Source organism: Corvus moneduloides, chromosome 11, assembly GCF_009650955.1.
Source record: "Corvus moneduloides isolate bCorMon1 chromosome 11, bCorMon1.pri, whole genome shotgun sequence".
Classification (NCBI taxonomy): Eukaryota; Metazoa; Chordata; class Aves; order Passeriformes; family Corvidae; genus Corvus; species Corvus moneduloides.
The window spans coordinates 11,853,400-11,878,003 of NC_045486.1; the positions used below are offsets into that span (position 1 = coordinate 11,853,400).

General features: G+C 53.2%; 1 protein-coding gene across 1 annotated transcript in view; it reads right to left on the reverse strand.

Annotated features, from left to right (window-relative positions):
- The window catches only part of PLXNA1 (plexin A1), a 116,009-nt gene that overhangs the window by 61,090 nt on the left and 30,315 nt on the right, over window positions 1–24,604 (reverse strand). The window contains exons 4-7 of the mRNA XM_032120422.1: window positions 5,202–5,342; window positions 3,035–3,135; window positions 2,455–2,578; window positions 206–359 (exon numbers count right to left, since the gene is read on the reverse strand). Of these exons, the coding sequence (XP_031976313.1) occupies window positions 206–359; window positions 2,455–2,578; window positions 3,035–3,135; window positions 5,202–5,342 (520 nt within the window). The remainder of the gene's footprint in view (window positions 1–205; window positions 360–2,454; window positions 2,579–3,034; window positions 3,136–5,201; window positions 5,343–24,604) is intronic.

Consider the following 24,604-nt stretch of genomic DNA (forward strand, 5'->3'; position numbering starts at 1 on the left):
CATGGCTTGGAGGAGACTAAAGGACCAACCTCCCATGAGCAGCAGTTCCTTCTCTTCCTATACCCCAAGAGCCCAGGTGGAGTCCAGATCCTGAGACTGGGATCACTGTCACGGGAGGACTGTCCTCCTCCACACCTGCCTGTGGGGTAACACATGGGACAACACTTGTCTCAGGCTTTTTTCCCACTCTGGGGCACAAGCTCACCGCGGCCCCTGGTGATGGGGATGACGTCCTTGGCAGAGGGAGAGCTGCAGTAGATCTTCCCATCCTCAATGCGACTCTCTGACTCGGTGAAGTCTTCAAAGGAGCAGTTAACTCCTGCTGAGAGGTCTGGGACATTCCAGGCCTGCAGGACCAGCTAGGAAGGAAAGGCAAGAGCATCAACACAGAAAACTAGGAAAATAGGCTCCTCTGTGGCTGCTATGTGTAAATCTAGAAAAGACTAGGGAGTGCAATCCCTCCTCTGCCACCCACACGTGGCGGGGAGACCTGCTCTGGGCTTTTGCAAGGGAGCCCCATCCATGTACCTCTCTGCTCAAGCAAGGAGCATGGATTTAAATGGGTTAAGAACTGGAATGACTCACAGCCTCTGTCCTCTGCCCTGGGCACACCACAAGCCATTACGCCTCACCTCTCTACAGAGAACAAGAACAGCATCAGGGCTGAAGTGTGTTTCACAGAAAGGCAGAAAGGCACCCACTCCGGCAGAGATGAGGAGGGGAAGAATCCACCTCTTCCTTCACAAAGTCATCCCCAGGGTCAGCAGTTCTCACTTTACAAAACGCTTGCCTTATTTCTAATTTGAATTTTTCACAGCTTCCAGCCATTAGTTCTTGTTATGCTTTTCCTTGATAGATTAAAAAGCCCTTTAGTCCCTGATATTTGCTCCTTGTAAAGGCACTTATACTCTGTAATCAAGTCACCTCTTAATCTTCTTTTTGATAAGCTAAGCAGATTGAGCTCTGGAAGTCTCTCACTGCAAGGCATTTTATCCAGCCTTCAACTCATTTACATGATGTTTATGGGAGTTTTTCAGTCCCTCCCTTTGACAGCTGCACTCCAACCCAAGCAGAGCATCCCCATGTCATCCATGGACGTGCAGCATCCTGCCATTGGTATGGAGATAATTACCCCAGGAGTGAAAGCACTGCCCAGCTCCTGGCTTCACCCCAGGAGCATCAAGAGCCTGCAGTGAGGGCCCAGCCCCAGCACCACTTTTCAGGACACCAGGTGAACCTTCATCCATGTTTAACTTAAGACTTGGCAATACCAAACCCCAGTTTCTCTGCTAAACAGCCCCACTCAAACCCAACCACTCCAAAGGAACTCTCACCCATACCAGTCTCCAGTCCCAGGATCCCAGCAGGTCCTGTCTGCAGCCATATCACATTTATCTCCACGTTACCAAAGAACATTTAGCCCTGCCAAAGTGCTTTCCACACTGTTTCCATCCAGTGACAATTCCTCTCTGATGAGAACTTTTTGAGATCTGTCACAGAGCCCGTTCTTAATCCACTTAACACGTGCTTTATCAATATTGTATAATGCCAATTTTTAATCAGAACGTTGTGTTGTACTAAGTCAAATGCCTTGTAGGAGCCTAAAGACATCACATCCCCGCAGTCCCTCTTCTAATTCAAGTCATAAATTCATCAAAGAGCAAAATGGGGTTTGTCAGACACAAACCCACGCTGACTGGCATAAATTATATTCCCATCCTTAAATCATTATCAGGTGTATCCTGCACCTGTTCTTTTTCTTTTCTTCTTCTACTTCTGAAGTAAAACTAAGCACTCTCTGACTATTTGGTCCTTTTTGCAACTGAGAAAAAAAATTAGCACTTTTTCCGTTTCTGGGACTTTTCTCAACATTCAGTTGTTTATTACAAAGTCATATTATTACATATATCCCCAGGCCACAGAACTCCTTGGCCAACTTTTTTAGGATTCCTGACTGCTGGATATCCAGACCTGGCGGTTTATTGCTGGTATATGCTGTTTCTTATTCTCTTCATGGTGCTAATGGCCTGAAAAATACTTCAGGGAAGTCCATCATCCTTTCTGCCTGCACAGAGAGAGAGCAGCGAGTTGTGCATCAAAGTCTCATCCCAAAATATCTACTGCAGGCTGGAGTCAGAGACAAGCTATTGAACTAGAGCTAGATCGCTGGGCTATGAATGGCATTTCTGATGGTCGTGCTGTCATTATGGAGAAATATTTATTGCTCAGTTGTGTCTTTTCTGAATAATCATCAACTGCTTTATTATCTCCATCAATATGGAGCAAATGGCCTGCCCTCATCAATGCCCTGCACTTTGCTCTGTTTTGTCTCAGATCTCTCTTCCCCTTTCTCCCTATTCATCGTAAAGTCATCACTTATTTTTAATTGCCTTCTCCCCTCCAGAGGGTCAGGAGATGGCTGGGGAGGAGTAGGAGGGAGCAGAGGTGTCTTACCGGGACCTCGGACATGGTGACCGAGATGTTCTTGGGCTGCACGGTGAGCTGGACGCACTGCTGCAGCTCGGAGGCGAAGCGCTGGGGCTCGTCCGCCCGCTCGCACCGGTCCTTACGGGAGCAGCTGCAGGGGGATGGAAGCACCACGGTGAGGAGGAGAATCCCCTGGGGTCCTGCAGGGCTTTGGGCTGGCACCAGTGCAAACAGACCCTTTGGCATGGAGATGATGCCCAGGTAGGGACGTCGGGTGACCGAGGCCCATACCAGAGCTCTGCTCTCCCCTGAGACTTCAGGGGTATTTTGTGTTCAGTTTATCTTATTGGCACAAGAATGCTGAACCCAGGAGCCCATGGGCAAGATGAGCAGGCCCTGGCAGCAGCTTCACCATGCATGGATACTCCTAAGCACAGCCTGGGCACCACAGGAGGGGATGACTGACCCCTTGGACCATTCTATCCCTCGGCATTTTGGGGCCAAAGTCCAGGAGGGATGCCCTCAAGGAGACCAGCAGTGGGGACGGACACATTTTGTCAGCTGTAGGTCGCTGGCACAGCTCTAGGGACAATCCTGCTGTACTCACATGTTGTGCAGGACACACCAGCCGCAGTGGGGGTCCCGGGAGCCCAGGCACAGCTCACAGCTCTCATACTGCTCACAGCTCTCCACTGGCACACGGGTCACCTGCGGGGAACAGGCACGGAGTGAAGGAAGCCGGGCTGCTGTGCCCACACCTTGGCATGGCACAGACACACCCAGCACAGACTCACCCTGGCCTGTTAGTGGGGAGGCAGGAGAGGGAGCAGGCTGAGCCCCTCACCATCATCCACTCCTCTCCCAGGCCCAGTCAGCACATCTGCAGGCAACACCTCCACCCCAGAGAGACTTTTACTCCAAACAAGCTCCTTTCATTGCACCTTTGCAGGATTTGGGAGTGGGCTGTGCCAGCTCAGCCCCACATCGGCTCCCAGTGCCAGCCAGGCACCCCGTGGCTGCCGCAGCCCTGCTCCGAAAGGGTTACCAGTCCTTTATTAATTGCTCCTCCAGATTTGATTAAAATCCCCTCATTCTCTGAGCCCTTCGAGCTCTGTTACAACTGTTCATTTAATTACTTTCCACCAGCACTCTGATAACACTGAGCGTACTAGGGAAGAGAGTGGGCTTTATTAAGGAGAGGAGAGGAGAAGAGGGGGGACAGGGAGGGGGTGCAGGGAGGGGGTTCCTGCTCACCTGCCACGAGGCATTGGCAGCACCGAGCAGCTGCCCATGCCTGCCGTGCTTGTGCCTCAGTTCCCCACTGCTCCCACGGGGAAGCACTCACTCATTAATTAAAATTTGTAAACTTCTCTACTGAGGGCTAAACCTGGGGTGTTCTCCCTCCTTACAGCCCAGCAGAGCACAGGCTCAGCATGATGTCTACAGGGCTGGGATACGCTGGCCAACCAGCTCCCTCAGGGTGGTGAGGACAGCTGTAATGTTCCCATTTGTTTGTCCCTGACATTGCTTTAGGCAGGTGGTGGCAGAGGGTACCCCCCAGGCAGACCCTGCACAGCCAAGTCTCAGGTCCCAGCAAGTGTGGTGGTCCCTGGAGGAGATCCCCAGTCCAGGCCAGTGCAACTGCCCCCCTGGCATCCACTTCTCCAACATCTCCCCTGCAGAGGAGAGGCTTAGCTGAGCAAGCTTTGGGACAGAAACAGAGCCAGGGCTGGAAACACAGCCCAGGAGAGCTGCATGGAGGAGCCCAAATGCAGTTTCTGCCCCACCTGGAACGCTGCATGTTTCCTGCAGCAGAGCAGAAACCAGAAACAGCCACTGGGAGGAGGGGGAGAAGAACTCTGCTGTCCCCATAGGGCTGTCTAGACAAACCCACGGCCCTGCTCCAGCATCCTTCCCCCTCCCAAGCCCTCGGGCTGATGGCCAGGAGACTGTGAGGCTCCCAGCTCTGCTTGCAGTCCCGCTCACAAGCACACACCTCTGGCTGGGCAGAGGAGCAGAGGTGCTGCGAGACACAGGCACACCATGTCCCAGCACGGCCACCCTGACATGGTGTACTGACACCAGATCCAGAAAGCGTCACCACTGTGACAGGAACCCGCTTCACTCCCTCCAATTCAGCCCATGGATGGATGAACTCACACCAGCAGCCCTCCCACAGATCACAAATCAAGCAAATGCTCACTAAGACAACCAAAACCTCCTATCACAAGCCCAGACCACACTGCCAGGGTGACAGCACCAGATCCAGACTGGGTCTGTACCTCCCATTAGCTCAGCACAAGCAGAGGCAGGGTTCAAGAGGTGCACACCAGGAGCCTGGGGTTGCATCAGCCCTATGTCCCCTCTGCCCTGTCATGCAAAAGCAACTGCTCCAGAGGACAAAAAGTTGTTCAGAGCAAGGAGCTCCTGCTGACCGGCAAAACCCTTGCTCAGGAGGGGACAGCCAAAACAGGGAGGAGGTTTATGGCCAGCCATTCACAGCAAGGCAGGGTCAGGAAGCCCTTGGTCCCCAGGGACCACGGGAATTTCAAGCAGCTGCTGCTAACAATTAAAGCCTCAGGACAGTGTTTCTGCAGGGAGGAGCAGGGAGGAGCTGCCCCAGGGTCCCTAGGCAGCTCCAGTCCCAGGAAGCAAAGGGCAGACCCCACTAGGGAGCAGCCCAAAAGGCTTCCCAGCACATGGGACTACAGCTGGGGCTGCAATGCAGGCCGTCAAGTCAGGAGAGCAGAAGGCTGCTGAGCCCTCCCCCTTACCTGTTTCTCAGTCATGGCATAGATGTGCTGACGGTCGGGGCTCAGCACCAGGTCTCGCAGGATGGAGCTGCCTTCGTGGGCCACAACATTCTCGTACTGCAGAGCTTGGTGCCTCCTCTCGGCTGGCAAGTCCACCAGGATCTGTGGGGAGAGCAAGGGGGATGAGTATGATCCCTCACACACCTCAACCCCCACCCAGGATGTGGGATACAGAATGTGCCCCATCAGGGACACCAGCCTCCATCGCACACCCATGTGGTGACTCCACAGCCCCTGCAGCACAGCAAAGCACCAGCTGCTCTGCAAGCATCCCGACCCTTTCCAGAAGACCAAACTGCAATGCCTCCTTCCCTTTACTACATTTGCCTGGTGCATTTGCACCACATTCATGCTGATGGCATTCGTCTCTCTCCAGGGAGGGAGGACACATCCCTGGTTCTCACACTGCACCCCACTATGTGCTGCTGCTCAGCTCCAAAGCCCCTCCAACTCATAGCATGGAGCAGATGAGCCCCCAGCTTGCAGTAAGGCATCAAACCCCATCTTGCCCCAGCGGTGCCGAGAGCAGCTCGCACATCGCCCCGCTCCAAGCCCTGCCAGGCAGGATGCTGTGGCGCACGCAGGCACGGCTCCCATCAGCCCATCCATCAGAGGAAACACTTGGACTCATGACCGGGGAAGTCAAGAGGGTCTCAAGGAAGTTGGAGGTCAACAGAGGTTCAGAAAGCGCCTTTGTTCCCTGAGCAGGAACATGACGAAGACTTTAATCTCCTTATGGCTCACAATTACGTTAAAGCTCTTCCTAAGCACACTGGTTCCTGCCTGGCCCGGCCATCATCACATCAGGAGGCACCGTGGAGCTGGAGGCACACACCACACAGGGCTAAACTTGGCATAACCTGACTGGCACCTCCACGAGCCAGAGGTACTTCCTGCTCATACCATCACTTGTGATATCCCCAGATTCAGGCTGACCCTGGGGGCTGACCTTGAGACAGCCTCAAGGGAGGCAGTGCCAGAGAAATCGCTCAGAGAGTCTGGGCTGCTCCTGTGGGGTGGGGTGGGGTCGGAGCCACACCAGCAGTACATTCTGCAAAAATCCCAGCAGTAGGCAGCGAAGCATCGTGCCCAGCAAGATGGAGCAAACTCTGCCTGGGATCATTTCCGCGCTGGTGCTGGCACACACAGGGACCTGGTCCAGCATCCCCATCTGCAGGACTCAGGATCCCCCCACAGCAGAGGGGCAAACTGGCTGCTTAGAAGCACCCCCCAAATGCATCCCACAGCCCTGCCCTGAGCATCACTCCCACAGCCCAGCACAGCCACGACCACCCCTTGTGCCCCCACAGCAGCCCCAGCATCCCAGACACCTCACCCCCTCCTGCAGTAAATTGCCACCGGCGTTTGCACAGTTCCCAATCAGGAGGATACGGGCCGGGAAAGCAGGATCCCGGTGTGCAGCTGATTAGCATGGAAATGTATGCGGCTCACAAACAAACTGGGGCCCGTTTAATTAGAGCGGCGCCTTTGATTCACTGCCAGCCTCCTGCATGCACCAGCCCCGGATTATTTTTAGGCAGTTTTACAAAACAAATGTATTTAATTAAGAAAGAGACCCCTGAGCAACCAGAGAGAGATGAGTCCTGCATAGCAGTGAGCAAAGGGGCCACCCTCTCCCCAGGGATGTGACAACTGGGCTTGCAGAACCAGACTAACTCTTGGGAGCTCATGGGACAGCCAAACACCCCCTGTACCTCCTTCCACAGGACTGAAGAGCCTTCACCATAACCCAAAATGGTCCTGGTATTCACCCACCTTCTCAGCATCCTTTGCTAGACCCCTACACAGTCTCTGCTCCCCATCAGCCCACACTTGGTACCACTGCAGGCTGGGGAGCCCAGAGGTGCTAAAGCCTCTGCCCAGGGTATCTGCCAGGTCCAGGACCATGTTTGTTCCTACTCCAAACATCAGAGGAGGTCAAGCCCCAGACCCCTGTAGTACAGGGCCACGTGGCACCCCTGCCCTGAAGTGTCCTTTGCACGTTGGTACCCAGCATCACCCCCAGAGCACAACCGTGCCTCCCCACATCTCCTCGCAAGTTGCTCCCCTTCCAGCTCTCAGCTTCTCCCCTAAAAAGTCCTGCCCAAGCCAGCTCTCTGGAGGAGGGTAAGGGGAGCACCCCTTCCACTCCCCAGCAAGGCACCATCTCCCCACTTCACTATGGCAAAGTGACAAACGCACCTTTCCAATCCTTTTATGGGCCACAGTTGCGGCACAGAATAATCGATACAGTTTTACCCTGGTTCTAAAATAGATCTATGGCTGGATGTCGCGCTGGCAGTAATTTTTAACTAGCGGGGTAATTTCCCCATTACATTATTGCACTGTGCAGTGCTGGGAAAGAGAAAGAGATATATTAAAAAAACAACAGACGTGAAGCACTTCCAGTTAATTTGAGGCTCCAGGAAGAACCTAAAAATACTCTCAGTAGTCAAACAGGGCTGGAACCCAGCCTGACACACGTCAGGATGTTCTGGTGGGGCCACGCATACACGGGAACCCTTCTCTCTAGCACCTCTCTCCCTGTTAAGGATAATCTGTAGGTGTGTTTGGGATTCAGGAAAATGAAATTTGGAAGACTTGGTAATCAAGTTGTTTTCTGGCTGGCCAAAGAGGGAGATTTTGAGTTAGGTCATGGTAGGAAAATGCATCCTAACCCTCCTCTCCAGCATGAGGAGACCACAGAATCACAGGAAGGTTTGGGTGGAAGGAAGCTTATAGATCATCTAGTTCTAACACCTCTGTTCCAACTCCCTGGTTCTATTATACCAGGTTGCTCAAAGCCCCATCCGACCTGGCTTGAACACTCCTGGGGATGGGGCATCCACAACTTCCATGAGCAACCTGTGTCAGCAGATAGACCCCAGACTGCCCCCACACCAAGCAGGACTCTGTGCAGACAGAGGTGGGAACACAGCATCAGGGCCTTCCCAGCAGGATTAGCCCAATATGAACCTACCCATCCTGGCTAGAAGAATGAGGATGGGCTGTTTGGAATATAGTGCAGCAGCACAAGGAATGCACGAGGAATGCACAAGGAGCCTCCCATCTCTTACAGACACTGGAAGGGACCACTTTCCTCCTCCTCCCTGCACCCACAGGGTAGATGGGAGCAGGGAAAGGGGGAGAGGATGCAGTTTAATCAGAGCAGACCCCCTCAGAAACACACTCCTTCCTGCCCACTCTGCCTGCCTTCCCGCCCAGGGGAAAAGACATTTACCATAAATAAATAAATAAATATATATATTAACCTTTCTCCTCATCTTGATGCTGATATAATTACCCAATACTAATAATTACTCACACTAATTTCTTGCTCAGGATTCCTGCCCTCGCTCCTGCCTGCCTCAGGCTGGCTTCAGGCAGCAGCTCAGCAGTGCTGCCTCCTCCCAGGAGCTGCAGGAACCCCAAGGGGCAACCAGCTCCTGGGGCTATACTGAAGCACAGGAGCAGGAGTGAGGGTCGGCTTGAAGGGCTGCTGCCTTGTTAAGTACATGGGGAAGACCAGAAGCATGAAATTATAAACTCCCTGCTTGGGTGAATCATCTCAAAGCAAGCCCAGGGGCTGCTCTGCCAGAAGCCCCTGTGCACAGCCGCCCCACTCAAACAAGGAGCACACCCCAGCTGGGTGGCCAGCACACAGCACCCCTTCACTCTGAAGAGGGAAGGGTTTAAGACCTGCACCCCCAGAAGCTGAGAACCCTGGCAAAGGAAGGATGAGGGAAAGGATGGGGTGCAATGCTCCAACCCCTGGGGACCCTGGTGTAATGAGTGACTGCACACTGCACACCCCAGCTGGGCATATGCAAAGTCCCTTCCCAAGAGACCCAGAGACGGTTCCTGGGGATGGCTTTGTCTTGGCTGGAGAAAGGAGTTGCCATCCCAGACAAGGCTTTGGAGAAGGCGAGCACATTGCCTTGCTAATGAACAGCTCCTTCCACGGCAGCACGTTTCTCCCCTGGGCAAGGTGCCCTTCAGGCTTGTCCAGGTGATGGGGCACCTCCCCACTGCCTTAACCACGGCTGATCAGCAAATCACCAGCAGGAAAATCTCCCAACATCCTTACGGCATCAGCAATGGGCACGAGGCAGAAAGGAGCATCTCCCCAGAGCCAGCTTCTGGAAAGACAGGCAATGAGAGGAATGCAGGGCAGCAGCCATGACCTGGCGCCCACCCAGTGCTGGCAGCAGGTCCAGAGGAGGACGGCACTGGAGGACAGCGCTTTACAGCTCAGCCTGGGCCAGGGACACCAGGTGGGGAGGGAGGAAGCACAGCCGGAGAGGGAAGGCAGCTGCAGACATGCCAAGGCTGCTTTTGGATTTAACACGTGCCAGCAGAGGTCTGTGCGGGGTCTGGGAGGTGTTTGGGTGGGCCACTGGCTCCTCTCAGGACCAAAACCACATCTTAGGGGGCTCACAGAGAAGGTCCCCAAGAGACCCGATCTCCCAGGGGACACCCCTAAGCCCACCACCAGGAAGAGGGGACTCTTCACTGCCCCACAGCCAGTCCTCCCACAGGCCCTCCCACCCCAGCCTGGCCTCTCCCCACCTCCAGGCTCTCAAGCCTCCATCCTGGGTCCCAAGCAGTCCCCCGCAGACCCCTCCTCCGGGCAGGAGAAGTGCTCAGCCAGGCTTTGTACTCTTATCTGTGCAGGGCTGTGATTAATTCGCAGCGGCTGGCAGCAGCTACAAGAGGAGGGCGCTTTTGCCCGCCTGCCACACTTCAAAGGCAGGGACTTATCTGTCTGAAACACACTCTGCAGCCTTTTCACGGGGACCCTTTCCAGTTCCACAGGGCTCGCACGGTGCTGACGGGCAACGCGAAAGAAAGGCTTATTTATGGGAGTGCATTTCAAAGCCTCCCCTCTTCCCTCTCAACACACGCTGAGGGAAGCAGAGAGTTCCCCAGCCCCAAGGATCTCCACCGGGGACAGAGATTAAACAGGCGGGGAAAAGACGAGGCTGTGAGGAGAGGATGCTGGAAAGAGGTCCCTGCCCTACCAGTGCCCATGTCCTGGCCCCCTCCTGCCCTGTCATCTTACCGGTGAGCAGCTCTGTAGCACATCCCTGAGTTGGGAGGAGGAAGATGCTTTGTCATGGGTGGAGGGCAGAGTCCAGCCCCAGAAGTGAAACCTTCCCCTCCCCAGGCCATTGGTGCTCACAGCTCAGGCACCATGGAAGCCTCAGGCTCCTGCACCCAAATCAGCAGGCACACATGTCCCTTCCCAGAGAGCAGGGCCGTGCAAACACCCCCAGCATTCTGCTTTGATTTTGGCACCATCCACCCAAAAGGCATAGGACAGGCCAAACATAACCAGAAGAGGAGTGGGTCCTGGCAGAGCTGCCCCCCAGGCCATGGGGCCACCTCCCAGAGGCAACAGAGGGCCTGTGCAGCCTGGCCACTCCAGGGCAGAGGTGACAGCTGCTGCAGAGTATCACACAACACCACGCTGACAAACCTACAAAAAGCTGGAAAAGGCACATCCCATGTCCATGCTCGTGGGGAAAGGGATCACCTTGGGGGGGTCAGCCCCTCCTGGCACATGGCCTGGGGTCACCCCAAGGCAATAAGACAATGTGGGGACAGGGACACCGGCTGCCCCTCCACATGCCTTTCCCCAGGACCAGCAGCTGCCATGCACACGCCCCTCTCCAGTTTCCAAAGGAAGGGAAAGGGTTTAAATTAAATTCTTGGATCAGCTGCTCCAAGGAGACACACACTCCTCTTCACCCAGAAAGATGCAGTGAAAGGCAGGGGCAGGAGCAGCTGCAGGGCTGTGGTATCATCTGTCCCATGGGCACAGCCCTGGGAGCTGGGTACTGCTGGAGAGGAGGGCACTGGCATGCTGGGGGTCAACAGCAGGGAGGAGAAGGCAGTGGCTCCTGCTCCCTCCCGCTGTATTGCAGGTTACCAAACTTTGGTGTCCAGGGTGGTGAGGGTTCGCCTCTGGCTTTGCTCAGATAACCAGGAAATTGCCACCAGGAGTGCCTCAGCCTCACCCTACGGCTGCTCTGTGCCACGGGGCAGGAGCCGGGCACCCAGCGGAAGGGTACGGACAGCCGGCAGCAGGGCTGCGGGCAAGGCCGTGGGGATGCATCTCGCAGGGGCTGGTGACAGGATGGGCCCCGCAGAAACATCCCAGCTATGCAGGGCAGGCTGGCAGCCGCTACCCCAGCTCCCACTGCTCCCCCAGCCACCCTCCCTGCCATGCCGCCAGCTGCCTGCACAGGAATGCACCAGGATCAGACACACGCCTCCCGCCAGACAGGCAGGCAGCTGCGGGCTGCTCAAACCCGGCAGAGCTGGGTCCTGTCCTCCCGGCCTCCTCTGCAGGAGAAGGTGTCACTGGGCACTCACACAGGGCTGGGATGCTCCTGCCTCATCACTAACCTGCCCAGGAGCAAGGTAAGGTGCTCGATTCCATTCAGTGAAACCCATTCACTTGATAAAGATGGGTACAAGCCAGGCTTTTATCCTGGGCCCAACATCATCCTGAGTTGGAGAATATTGGAACTTTAATCATATTGGTACAATAAAGCAAAAAATGAGGAGCTATTTCATCTAAATCAATGTTCAAATGCTCAGCAACAGATCCAGCACCTCACCAACACTGGCAGATGTGGCACAGGTTCACCCAGCTGGTTTTGGAGCTCGTGTTACTGCCAGTGTGCCATCCCCAGGCAGGATCCCGAGCTCAGCCATGTGGGCTGAGCACAGACACACTCACTGCACCTCTCCGGGGAGGAGGGGTGGGAACTGGGTGAAGGCACCGTGGTTTGCCACAGGAAAGAGAAGAGAGAGAGGAAGATGCAGGGCAGCAACCCTGCCCAGCAGACCCCCCAAAACACAGCAACATCTTCCCCAAAACTTCTCAACCGCCTTTTTCTTTCATTTAAACTCATTTCCATCTTTTCCTCTTGTTCAGCCACCCACACAAGTGGTGCTCCACTATGCTAAGTGGGCTCAGCTGAGCCAGTTACACCAGTACCACCCCACATGGTACAGCATAGGACTGGCCAGCTCCGTGCTCACCATCTGCAGACCTCCCCAAAATCCCTCCTGACCAGGACTGCCAGCATTGCTCCATCAGCAGGATGGGAAATACAGCCCAGCACACTGTTCCAGCAATTTTGACAGAATTAAGACACTGTCAGAAAAATCCTTTCCATCTTTCGGTACAAAAACTGAACTGCTGGAAGGAGGGAGCAAGTGCCGGGGTAATGCATAGGAGAAGCGCCTTTGGCAGAGTCAAATCCAGGTGCAGGAGGGACTGATGGATACAATGAAGTGGTAGGAGGAATTACAGGCACTCCCCCTCACTGGGAGCCACACACAGTGTGGGATGGGTTAAGGCAGTTGCCCCACTTCCATCCTGAATAAAGCCCCAGGTCCCATCCCTGTCCCTGCCAGCCCCCAGCCCCACAGCAGCTCCATCAGTCTTGAGCCATTGATTTCTCAGCTTTGCCCTTCAAAACCCTCTTGGCTCAGAGCCCAGTTCATATCGTCTAGTCACTCAGGAGCAAAATATCTCTACTATTATTGCAATTATTTCCCAATCAGCATTGCTCAGGGCTGAGGCCATCAGAGGGGGCCCCCAACAAGCAAATCAATGGGCAGGCGCTGCCCTGGGGCTGCCAGGGACCAGGCAGGAGGTGCTGGCAGCTGCTGAGTGGCACACGGGAAGGGGGATGGGGGACCCCAGGGACCCTCCATGTGATGCTATGACCTGGCAAGGTGGCAGTCCTTGGTCTTTGCTGACCCTCAGCCAAGCAACAGTGATGCAACTTAACCCCTGCACAGAGCGTGCGTGCAGCCACCAGCCCTGCACGATCTGGGTGCCACGCAGGGGCTCTGCCTCCAAAGCTAAACAGAACTGACAGGAATTCCAGGCTCTCCCTGGGGGCAGCACAGCAGCTGCCAGGGGATCAGTTCCCTGGGGAGGGAGCGACAGAGCATCTCAAAACTATGCCTCCAGCCACACAGTGCCTGTGCCCATTCCAGCATAAATATCCAGTGAAACCCCAGCACCATATCCCACCACAGAAATGTTCCTCTCAAGGGAGAGAAACACAGGCAGGCAAGACAATCCTGCTTTTTCTCAAGCCTTGGGAAGAAAGGAGGGAGCTGTGGAGGTAGGAAAGCCCAGGAACAGATGGAGAAGGAATTTTAGCCTTGCAAAATGGAAGGTAAGAGCACAAAGAAAAATGCGACAGGGATCTCCTCTCTGCATCCCACTGCTCTTCTCCATGTAAAAATAAAGCCCTGGGTGACAGCAGTGAAGGGCAGAGCACATCACAGAAATGCTGGATTATTTTTTCTCCTGTTCATTAATTACTGTAGGCATCCCAAGAGTCCCAGCAGGCCCCAGGCATGAAAGGCATGAATGAAGCCATGGCAATGTGTCACCCTCCCAGCTCCCACAGGACTCAGACTGCACGTGACCAGCCTGGGGCAAGTTAATACCTAAACCTTAGAGAGAGGCCCTGGAGAGAAAGCTCTCACCGGAAGGACTCAATACTGAGTTTTCAAGACAAAAGCCATCTCTTCCACTGCCAAGGCACTGGCTCCTCCAAAGAGATCACATGGGGACCAGCCCAAACCCTTGGCTGCTGGTGCCCCCTGACACACAGCCCATCACAGCAAGCAGAGCAGACCCAGAGCCACCATCCCCAGCCTCTCCACAGCTTAGAAATTGCTATTTATTCTGCAAATCCAAAGCACCACTTATTTACCTCTTAATAATGCTGCTCAGCTCAACAGGGCAGCATAAACCTTCTTTCCTGAGCTTCCCTCAGCTTCTGCCCAGGTATGCAACCAGACCAAGATAACCCCAACATGAATGCCAAAGGCTTGTCCCACCACCCTCACCCTCCTGCCCACTTGGGACATTAAGCAATGATCAGGCAAAGTCTCTGCCTATGGCCAGGGGCTCAAAGCCTTGCTGCTTGAGAACATGAATAGGGACCGCCCCATTTCCAGAGAAAAAAGGCAGGGAGCGGGTAGCAGGCCTTCACCAGAGACATGTCAGGGAGGAAGTATGAGCTCCCAGGGCTGCAGCACAGCTGGAGATCAGCTGGATCCCTCCTCCCCTCTCGGCTCCAGGAAAATAGCTGTTTCCTTCCTGGTCCCTAAACAACACAGCAGCGAGAGAGGAGCTGCTTGAGGATTAGGCAGGGGCTGTTGGCCTTGCAGAAGAGCCAGTGGCAGGAAAAGTCCACAGAGCAGAGGCTGTGGAGGGACATACCCCAAGGCAGGATCTGTTTCAGGGTACTCCCCCTGGTCAGGTCCCTTCCCACCCCAGTGCCCACCCCAGCAGCCCCACATACAGATTCAGCACCAGTCAAGCCCGTTTCAGTGGGGCTGCCTGTGCAGGGCACAATGGCTCATGTCTGGATTTACGCATCCATCAGACTCCAATGCCTTCTGCAGCCCCATCTCAGCCCCCTGCTCATTCAGCTCCAACCACATAAGTGCACCAGCCACTGTTTCCATGAGAGCCAAAAGCCATTTCCAGCAGCAAGGTGGTTGTAACAGAACAAAATCCACTGCTCATTCACCTCCACACAGGGAGAAGGACAACACCGATGGCATGGGGGGTTCAGCTTCGCCCATTTAACACCAGCTTTGATCCCTTCCCACCCATCAGTCCTCTTTTTACTGCATCTCTGGGCTGTCCTGGTGTTTTATCTCCACAGACAAATCACACCAGACTGCCCAAGAGAAGCTGATAAGCAATAAACAATCAGGGTCTAAATATCACAGGGCGCAGTAGCATTAAATATTAAGAGCCAGCACAGGCAGCAGGCCCGGGCATGCAGAATCTCTTACAGATTCAATGACAAAATCATGTATTACGTGATGGACTTCATGGGAATGCAATCCATGTCATCAGGAGAAGACAGAAAGTTACAGCCACACTTTTTTTTTTTTTTTTCACTTTTTCTGATCAGCAGCTCCACTATCAACACACCACGATCAAAACTCCAGGTCCTGCCTTTCCTCATAAAACAGTCCCTGCTCCAAACACAAACACCTTCAAGATTAGAGAAGAAATCCTCCAACATTCCATGGCCAGTGATCCTGGTGATAACAGCCAGCTAAGCCTGAGCACTGAGCACACCAGAGTGCCTACAAATATTTTGCTTGCAATAGACTTAGACCTTCTCACTCACTCCAGCTGGAACTCTTGATGCTAAATTCCCTGATCTTCCTTTCGGTTCACATTTTAAAATTTCATTCCCACACTCTAAACTTCTGGCCCTCCTACAGCATTTCCAACCTAGAGAGCCACAACCCTGGCTACACCACACCCTTCCATACATCTCCAAAAAGCCAGGGGAGAGCTATGGGGGTGTGGCTCCCCACCATGCAGAACTCAGAGCAAATAAAACCACTTGTCTGCAGTGGGCTCCCTGCTCAAAACCAGAATGGAAATTAGGCCCTTCAGTCTGTGCATCAGAGCAATTTCGAAGGAGAGGTTGAGAAGATTTAAATAGAGAGATTGCTTTCCCCAAGGATGCTGCTGAAGATATTTAAGAGCTCAGGTTTTACACAGCATGGATTTCCTTTGGCACCGACGCAGAGCTCCCTGCCCTGCTTCTGCAGGCAGCAATCCCTTCTGCAGGCTCTCAGGGAGCACAGGGTCCTGCTGGCCAACACAGAGCCCATCACTGACCACAGGGCTCACCCAGAGTGGTAAAATGGGGCACAGAAGGGCTGGAGCCCACCCTGAGCTTTCCAGGTGTGATAGCACTCAGCTACAAATCATTGTGACCTCAGCTCTTGCAGGTCCATGCAACGGGAAATGAAGAGCCTGGCTATCTCCTTAACAAACTCCTCCTGGGAATGCAGGGCTGCTCTCTGAAAGCCCGGCTCTTGCTAGGACCAGACCAGACCACATGCCACGTTCAAAACCAAGTTCTCAGGAGATCTTTAAGGAACACCTACCACCCTCCCCACCACTCCCAGTGCACCCAGGGGACCTCAAGTGGAGCTGCTACCCATCAGGACCTGCCAGCACCTTGGCCATGGAGCATTCCCACATAGGAATGCAGTTGGCAGCCTGGAGAGAGCTGTGTCAGGGTCAGGAACAGGTGGACCTTACCAGCCTGGTGCTGGAGGGAACGGGGATGGGGACAGGCAGACAGCCCCTGGATAAACAGCTTTATCCCAAGATGCAACCCTGGCAGACACCCATCACATGCCTGAATATCTGTAAAGGGAGGCCAAGGGGTGGGAAATGATGTTAATTAAAGTTTTAATTACTGTAACCAAACGAGTAGTATAATTACTTTATTCTCACAGAGACTTCAAACTGATTAAGGACCACGTGCACAATCTTCGGGTTGATGCGGTTTTTAATTAAACGTGCCAACGAAGATGGTGAGGGGGTGGGCAGGACGATGGCTCAGCCCTTCCTGGACCTCCAAGGACCTTGTGTGAGGAGGGAGCCCAGGCTGGCAGAGACACATGGGTCAGCAGCAGCAGCCAGTGCCAAAGGCAGCTGCTCTGCAAGGACTGAAGCTGCGGGGTGCACACCGGTGTCTTGAAGGAATAGCTCCTTTCCCATACATCAGCCCTCAGCTTCACATTCCCCCAAAACATCTACCTCTACAAACATTTCCAAACAGCCCCACATGGGCACTGAAAATATTAATAAACTGGTGCTGCCAACTGGAGGGAATGATTAAAAAACAATTTTGCAAAGGTATCCTTTTCAAATAATAATAATACTAAAAGACAAAGCAGTAGAAATTAAATTCCCAGTCCCCTACCTCAAATAAATAGTATCAGAATTTGAAATGAGACATAATTACCCCGGCAAGGTTAAAGCTGCTAATGCACACGGAATACAGAATCACCATCCATCATAATCATATCTCATATCGCAGCCATTATTTATAATTAGGAGGCACAGTTTAAAAAACACATAAAGACGCCCATGCAATGCAGTAATTCTTCTGTTATTGCTCCTGGTGGGCCAATCCTGCTCCGATTTGTGGAGTCCAGGATCAGGCAAAAGTAATTCCCTAAAAGTCATTCCCAAAATTCTACTCTCTGGGAAGGGGAACCCACCTCAGCCCACCTGCAAGCCCTGCTGGCAGCAGTAGGGCGCAGCCAGGCTGCACTGGGTTCCTCCCAGCCATTTCAAACCCAAGGGGCCTCACAAAGCATCCAGACATGAATTCACAATTTTTTTCCCCAAATGCCAGTGCAGGAAGAGTGGAGCTGAGCAGACAGTAGAGCCACAGCCTGGCTCAGCAAGGCATGGACATGCAGGCCCAGTGGGCTTTGCCTGGGCTTTCTCCTCTGCTGGGTGGTTTTTTGTTTTTTACCTATTTTCAAAACCACACAGAATGAGTTATAGCAAGAGCTGGGAAAACCAAAAGCTAACCCCAGAGCTGCTGAAAGCTGCCCTCCTTTGAAGCGTGGGCTTTGCAGTCTGCCCCCGTGCCCCAGTGAAATATTAACAAGCTTCCACCGAAGCAGGAGGAAATTACGCTTAATATATTCTGGGGAAGTCCGCAGACAGCAGTGCCTAAGCAGTAGAGGCTGGCTCTAGAGGGACCTGCCTCCAAATCCCCTCTCCTGCAAGCAACAAGGAGCAGCCAGTCTGCAGCCCTGCAGGGACGTGCAGCAGCTCCATTGCACACACAGGCGCTGAGCAAAGCCTTGCACAGGAAAGCACAAAGCCCTTGCTCAGAAAAGCACAAACCCCTGGATGTGGTGGGGTACACAGCTGGTTCTGAGCCCCAGAAGTCTGGCAGAAGTGGATTTACACCCTTTGACAAAATAGAAAAAAGTAGAAAAAATAGAAAGCAACAGTGGTTGGAGAGGATGTCCTGGGGACATAGAGCCATGATGGCAGAGGTAACAGCAAAAGCCCAGGGATGAGACCATGGAAAGGAAAGATGCATGAATATATGTGTGTAAATTTAAGCTAGTGTTTTTATGGATAGAAAAGCAAGCGGGGAGAAGGACAGGGAAGAGCTGAGGCCCAAGTCTCCAGCTCAAGCAGCCCCAAGAAGGAGCTCAACCCTCAGCAGCCCAAGGGGAACAGCCAAAGCCGGCTCGCCCCACCAGTCTCATGACTCTTACTCACAGCAGAGCTGCACTTTCTCAGAAGTTTCATTAAGCTGTAAAACAAGAAAAAAATAACAAAGAAGGGGGGGAAAAAAGCCAGCTTGCAGATGCACATACAAACACACACTCCCCAGAACACAGGAAACACTTTTCAAACGAAAGTTGCTGTAACGAGAGTAAAACCTCAGCCAGATTTTCAGCCCAGGTCCCCTTACTGGAGGTGCTGTGATCCTGCAGCACAAGAGGATAACAGGCACGGGGAGTAGTTGGAAGGAGGGCACAGCCAGAAGGAAGGGCTCTGTGCAGAGCAGCACTGCCCCACTGTCACCATGAAATGAGAGGAATAAGCCTTTTTGGGGTTCAGACACTGCCCACCTGACCATCAGCTCTCTGGGGCAGATTGTCTTCCTGCATGGTGAGTACCAACCTATGCACTTCATCGTGAGTGAGGACTGACCTCCACGGCTGCATGCAGGGGGTGTAGGGCATCTCTTGGGCCTGCCCTGAGCATCTTCCAGCTCCTCCTCTATTTCAGACAGCCAGTGCACTGCCCAGCATGCCAAGGATCTGCGGGCCTGTAAACTTGTAAGTTTGGAAAAGATGACTTTGTGAATGCCAGAGAAGGGATACTCCCCACAAGACTGTGGAAGAGGAATACTGCAAAGTCAAAGGGGAGTGGTCATCCCCCTGCAGCCAGCGCTTCCCCAAGCCCTGAAATGGTCATCAGCAGATCGCCAGGCCCTGTCTGACATCCTTCAGCCATCTCAGCCCCGACAGCACACACCAGTAGGACTTCTAACATCAGTGGAGGCTGAGTTTACTGCAAGCAAAAGAAGCAGAAAGAGGAGGAGGTGCTTTGCAGGCTTGGGCAGAGGATCACTATTTGCCCTTCCAAGCGCTGAAAACTAATCCCCCCTTCCCCTTTTTTATCCCATTGAAAACTTGACAGAACCTCCTAGTGCTTTGCAGTTGAAATTGGCAGGTCTTAAATTAATTGACTGCAATTTTACACAACAACATGTTTAGCTGCGAGCTGGCCCGCGGCCCGCTTGGCTCGCCACCGCTCCCCAGACACTTTTCAAGCAACCTCCAAAACTTCGTAACACATCGAAGGCAAGGCGAGCAGGCTGCCAACGTGACCCTCTCGCTGCCAAAAGCCAGCCCTGCCTCTCCTCGCCCCCACCCCGACCCTGCTCCAGCTCCTCCGGTGTTTTCCCCCACTCTCATTAATGGCTCGTTAAATTATTCTTGTCATTTCCGAGGATTTTTGCTCCTCCAAACGCTGAGGAGCACGGGGCGGGCTGGGTTACAGGCCTGCTGCTTTACCATGGAAACAGCAGCCATGGGACCAACGCATGCAACAGGAGTGAGAAAAGTCAGGGTGGGTTTTTTTTATTTCAATCCACCCTGACGCATTCCTATTCTCTTTCTGCTTAATACCCCGAAGGACAAAGCCCAAAGCGAAAGATGACAATGCAGTGGCAGGTTTGTAATGCCTCCATCCAGGACTGAGTACTCGAGGTAATGCAAAAATACACAACCCCTGTGCCCAGGAATGAGAAGATGCCTGCAAGCCACCTCCCACCCACCCAAAAAACAACCGTGCTCCTCTTAGGAGAGGGCTGGGGGGGCACCGCAGCTCATGTGGAGCCTGCCTGCAACCGAGCCCCCAGAATTCAGGGCTGGTCCCGGCTCCAGGTCTCCCAGCCTTTCTGCCAGCTCCCGCGAGATGCGGCCGCTGCCTCGGCCAAGCGCCCCAGCGATGAGTCAGCCCCAGCTCCCAACCCTAATGTAATCCCGTCCCCGGTGCCGGGCGGCTTTCCAGGGCATGTCCACAACATGAAAGGCGCGTTCTCGCCGCACTGCTGGGTCGAGAGCTGGAGGAGGAGAGAGGAGGATTGCTCCGGCTCTGCCGAGGACTTGGGTCAAGCAGCTGATGCTCTGCGAAAGCCAAACTGGGGGTGGGTTGTTTGTGTGATTTCATTGCTTGAACAAACAGAAACATCCTGTATGTGATTAAGAGCCTTTATGAAAAACACACCAGCGCGGAGCCCCACAGCTGGGGCCAAAGGTATGGCTGTGGCTGGAAGGCAGCGTGCAGCAGGGCTCGGCCGCTCCGGGGTGAGCAGAGCGCCCTGGCAGGTTCACACAGCCACAGCACCCCAGGGATGTTTCAGACCACGCACAGAAACAGACATCCCCACTAGGAAATCACCTCCCCCATAAAATGTCAGTTTTTCCATGCCAATCTCCCCAGGTTCTAGGGAGCAAGAGGCACAGCGGGGTTACCGACAGCCCACAAGCCGCAGGCAATGGCTGCTCCGGGAGAGGCAGCCAAGGCTCTAACATCACTCTGAAGCTTTAATTCTTTCCTTTATCACCTTCCGCCCCAGGATATCAAAGTACTCCACACGTCTCAGGATTGCTCCTCCTTTTGGCTGCAGGCGTCACCACCCACAACTGGCACAGAGGAGAGAACTGGGCAATGTAGGCAGGAGAAGGGAACTGACCGCAATCCTCCATCACCTCCCTTCCCCCCTGCCCCGAGGAAGGGAGAACTCCAGCTCCTGCCAAAAACCAGGACTTGCCTGGACTTGTGCAGCCATCACCTCCGCAGCCCCTGCCCTCCACTCCAACAGAGCTGCCTCGAGGGAGGCACGCCAGGAAAACACATGCTTTTGTTTAAGCAGCACAGGCTGAGCAGGGAAAAAAGCACTTAAACGTTACACACTCACACACCAAAAAAAAAAAAAAAAGAAAAAGAAAAAAAAAGAAAATTGAAGTTTTGTAGTTGTTTCTCTTTGGCAAGGTTCAAAATAGGGTAAGGCTTTTGGTTTTGCTGTGAGGCTTTAAAAATAAGTGTATTTTATCCAAACTATCCTTGAAACATTCTTGACATTTATTACCAGAATAATAACTTTTCCTCCAATTAATTGCTTCTATACAACTGTCGTTTTCCCAATGAAAAACAACACCAGAAACTCGCAAGCTATTTAAAAAACGTTTGCTCTCTCTCTGTTTCTCCCTGCTCTCGAGCATAAACAGAATTAGGGAGGTTAGAGGGGTCAAAAACAACAGTTTTGACTCAACAGCCTTGACCAGTGAGAGCTGCCACCTATGGCAGGGAAACTGAGGGCAAGACTTGGAGGTCAGTAGATGCTGCAAAAATACCTCAGGTCCTCAGGTATGAGGTATAACCTCTGGCTCCGACTCAGAAATGCACAGTGGGCCAAGTCTCAGCCAAAAAATCATGTACTTGGAGATTCGGGCTGGGTTTCTAGCCAAGGCTTTTACAGCACAGTGGTGAGGATGTTCACACAAGTGTGACAGCACGTGAAAGGGGAACCAAAGCTGAGCAGAGGTAAGTGGAGATGCTTCCATCCCAAGAGGGAGGCATCAACAGCCACCCGGGCAGATACAGTCTCGGGGAGTACCAGAGCTGTGGCATGCTCCTTATCACTTCCATTTCCAAAATAAAGCATAGTCTCATTTCAGTATCCCAGCTGAGCAGGCAGTGCACAGAAGGACAACCTCAACTGCACACGGTCTGGAAGGATGGGGCTGCAGAGGGGGAAGGCAAGTCGTGATGCTGGACTCCATGAAGGGTGGGACACAGATGTGCTCCATCTCTGGGATAAGTGGCTAAAGAGCAGGGGGACCTGCTCAAGGCACACCAAGCAGTACATCCAGCAGGGACCACAGGTGGTGGGTGCCAACCAGAAATGCTGATGCTGCTATACAACTAAGTTAGCACAATTTAAGGAGCACACCTGCAGATGGGCAGCAGCACCACATCGTCACACGGTGTGTCCTTAGTCACCAAGGTGAACCACACTTTGAAGCTCGAGCAAGCACATTTACCCCTTCCCATTCCCTGCTCCTCCATCCCCATGCTGAAGGCAGCAATTTTTTGGCCTCTTTTAAAATAAGAAACCACTGGAGGAAGAAGCCAAAGCTCACACATCCTGCATTGAAGCTGACTCATCCCCCTGGGAGAGCCCAGGAATCTCATTCCCAGGTTATGTGCTCCAGCCACAGGCTCACACTTTCCCACCGGCAGATTCAAGGAGGGAAGGAGAGGCAGGAAGGAAACCCCCAGCTGAGACAGGGAGTGTTTATCTCACCTACTAGAAACACATCTTTAATTTTAAACGTTGAGCATAAAAACAAGATCCCTTGAGGCTCATAAACATACCAGAAAGAGAGGGAGAGCAACACAGAGTAACCCTGGAGAAATAAAGGGAGAATTTAGTTTGGGAAGTTCCTATCCTTTGCACAGGGTGGGGATCAGCTGGCACGGGCTGTGCTTGCAAGGTGCAGTTTTCAGGGGTTTGGGTCTTTTTAAAGGACTTTGCTTAGTTCTCAAATAAACAATCACAAGCATCACCCTCCCCCAGGAAACCAAGGGTGGTGGCAGCAAGCCCAACCCAATCCAGTGTTCGCACCCAGGGGGGGCAGAGGCTGCTCCCCTCCCTCTGCCAAGAAAGCTGCCAGTACAAGATGCCTCCGAGGTCCCCCACCCTGACATCCTCACCAGGGCTGCTGAGCATTTCTGTGTGGCTGTCACCAAGACACCCACTTTCCTTAGCTAGTTACAGAGGCAGTCACCCCGGCCAAGACATGGACCTATTTTTGGAAACTTTCAAAGAAAAATAAATACATATGTAGAAAGCGAGAGACACACATGCATGCACACATCAAACTGCATCATATTTTTCTCCATTAATTTTTTCAGTTGCATTCTGCTCAACAACTACCAATTAATTTTTGACCACTGTCAACGGAAAGCAAAATTCAGGGGAACCAGAGAACAGCCAGGCGCTGACCCAGCCTCCAAGACCAGCAGGACTGCAAACTGCTCTACAGACCTCCAGCTTGCCCACAAGCACCTCTGCTGAGCCTAAAATCCATCCTCAGAAGGATATGGCTGTCTTTCCGTAAAAATTTAGTTTTAAGTCCTGGTTGAGAAGAGCATCAGCAGTGACATGAGTTTGGTAGAGCTGAGGTTTTGATAAGGGTTGCTGCTGGGAGGATGCAAGAGGGACAGAGAGGACTACAGGTGAGAAAAGCTGTGCTGGAGACATGGATACTGTGTCCTTCAAGGTGAGAAACATGACCAGGGGTCCTCCAAGGAAGGGACATCCATGAGTCTCCAGCTCCCTCCTCCCTGAGGTTCCCTGAAGAACAGCCACACCAAAATCATGTGTACATTTAACATCATCCCTTCACCACTACTCCAGCTACCTCTCACACAGCTCCAGAGGTCCATCATATCCAGCAAGGGCTACAAGTTGTCCCTAGAAAAGCAAGGAAACCCCTTACCTTGGGAACTGCCAGCCCATGGAGTAGCATTACCAGCATTAAGCCTCCAGCCATAGCAGCACCAGGTTTGCTCTGTGGATCCCAGCACATAATTAAGATCTACAGGGCTCTGTCAATCAAGGGGAGAAAGAAACGGCAGGGAACCCTCTCCTGGGACACAGCAGGCGGCCACGTATTGCTGGTGCCAGGATGCCCAAGGGATGCTGGTGGGATGGCACAAATCAAATCCACCCCTGGAGCAAGCAGCCAGAATCCCCACCCTCCAAACTGCCTCTCCTCACCTGCTTTATGAACTGTAAACCCCCTCAAAGCCAAGCCTGTGCTCTCCCAGGGCAGCATCATTGCTAACTCTTGCTCCAAAGGGAACAGCCTCTTAACAGCCCACGGGATATTGCAACCCAGGGTGGCCCTGAAGGGCAGAGACGGCACTGCATGCATGAGAGATGGGGTGCTGCAGGGTTTGAGGCTTCCATCTGGCCCACTAAGGAGGCTGGGGGGCAAAGAACCTTTCCAGGGCTCCAGACAAAGGGAGGAAAAGTCCAAAGAAAGCAGAGGCTGCAGAGAACAAGTCCCCTCCTGCTCCGAAACATTCTCATCAACCCTCCCCTTCGGGCCAAACCACAGAGCTTGGACCCACCGGCTCTCAGCCCACACTGCAGCGGCATCAGAGAGCAGCATGGGAAAGCTGCACCACAAGAGCATGCACAGCCTGGAGGGCAGCAGGAGAACCCCCCTCTTTTACCCTGGAGCACCAACCATTCCCAGTCTGTTCCCAAAGAGGGACTGCCCAGCAGGGTGGAGCGGCATCCCCACTGCTCCAGAGCCACGCACGGCCAGGCTAGCGCACAAATTGCTTCATTAAATGTCATCGCATTAAGCCAGTTTCATGAATTTAACATTGTCCCCGGACTATTGTTTGCCTGAAAATTAAATTATGG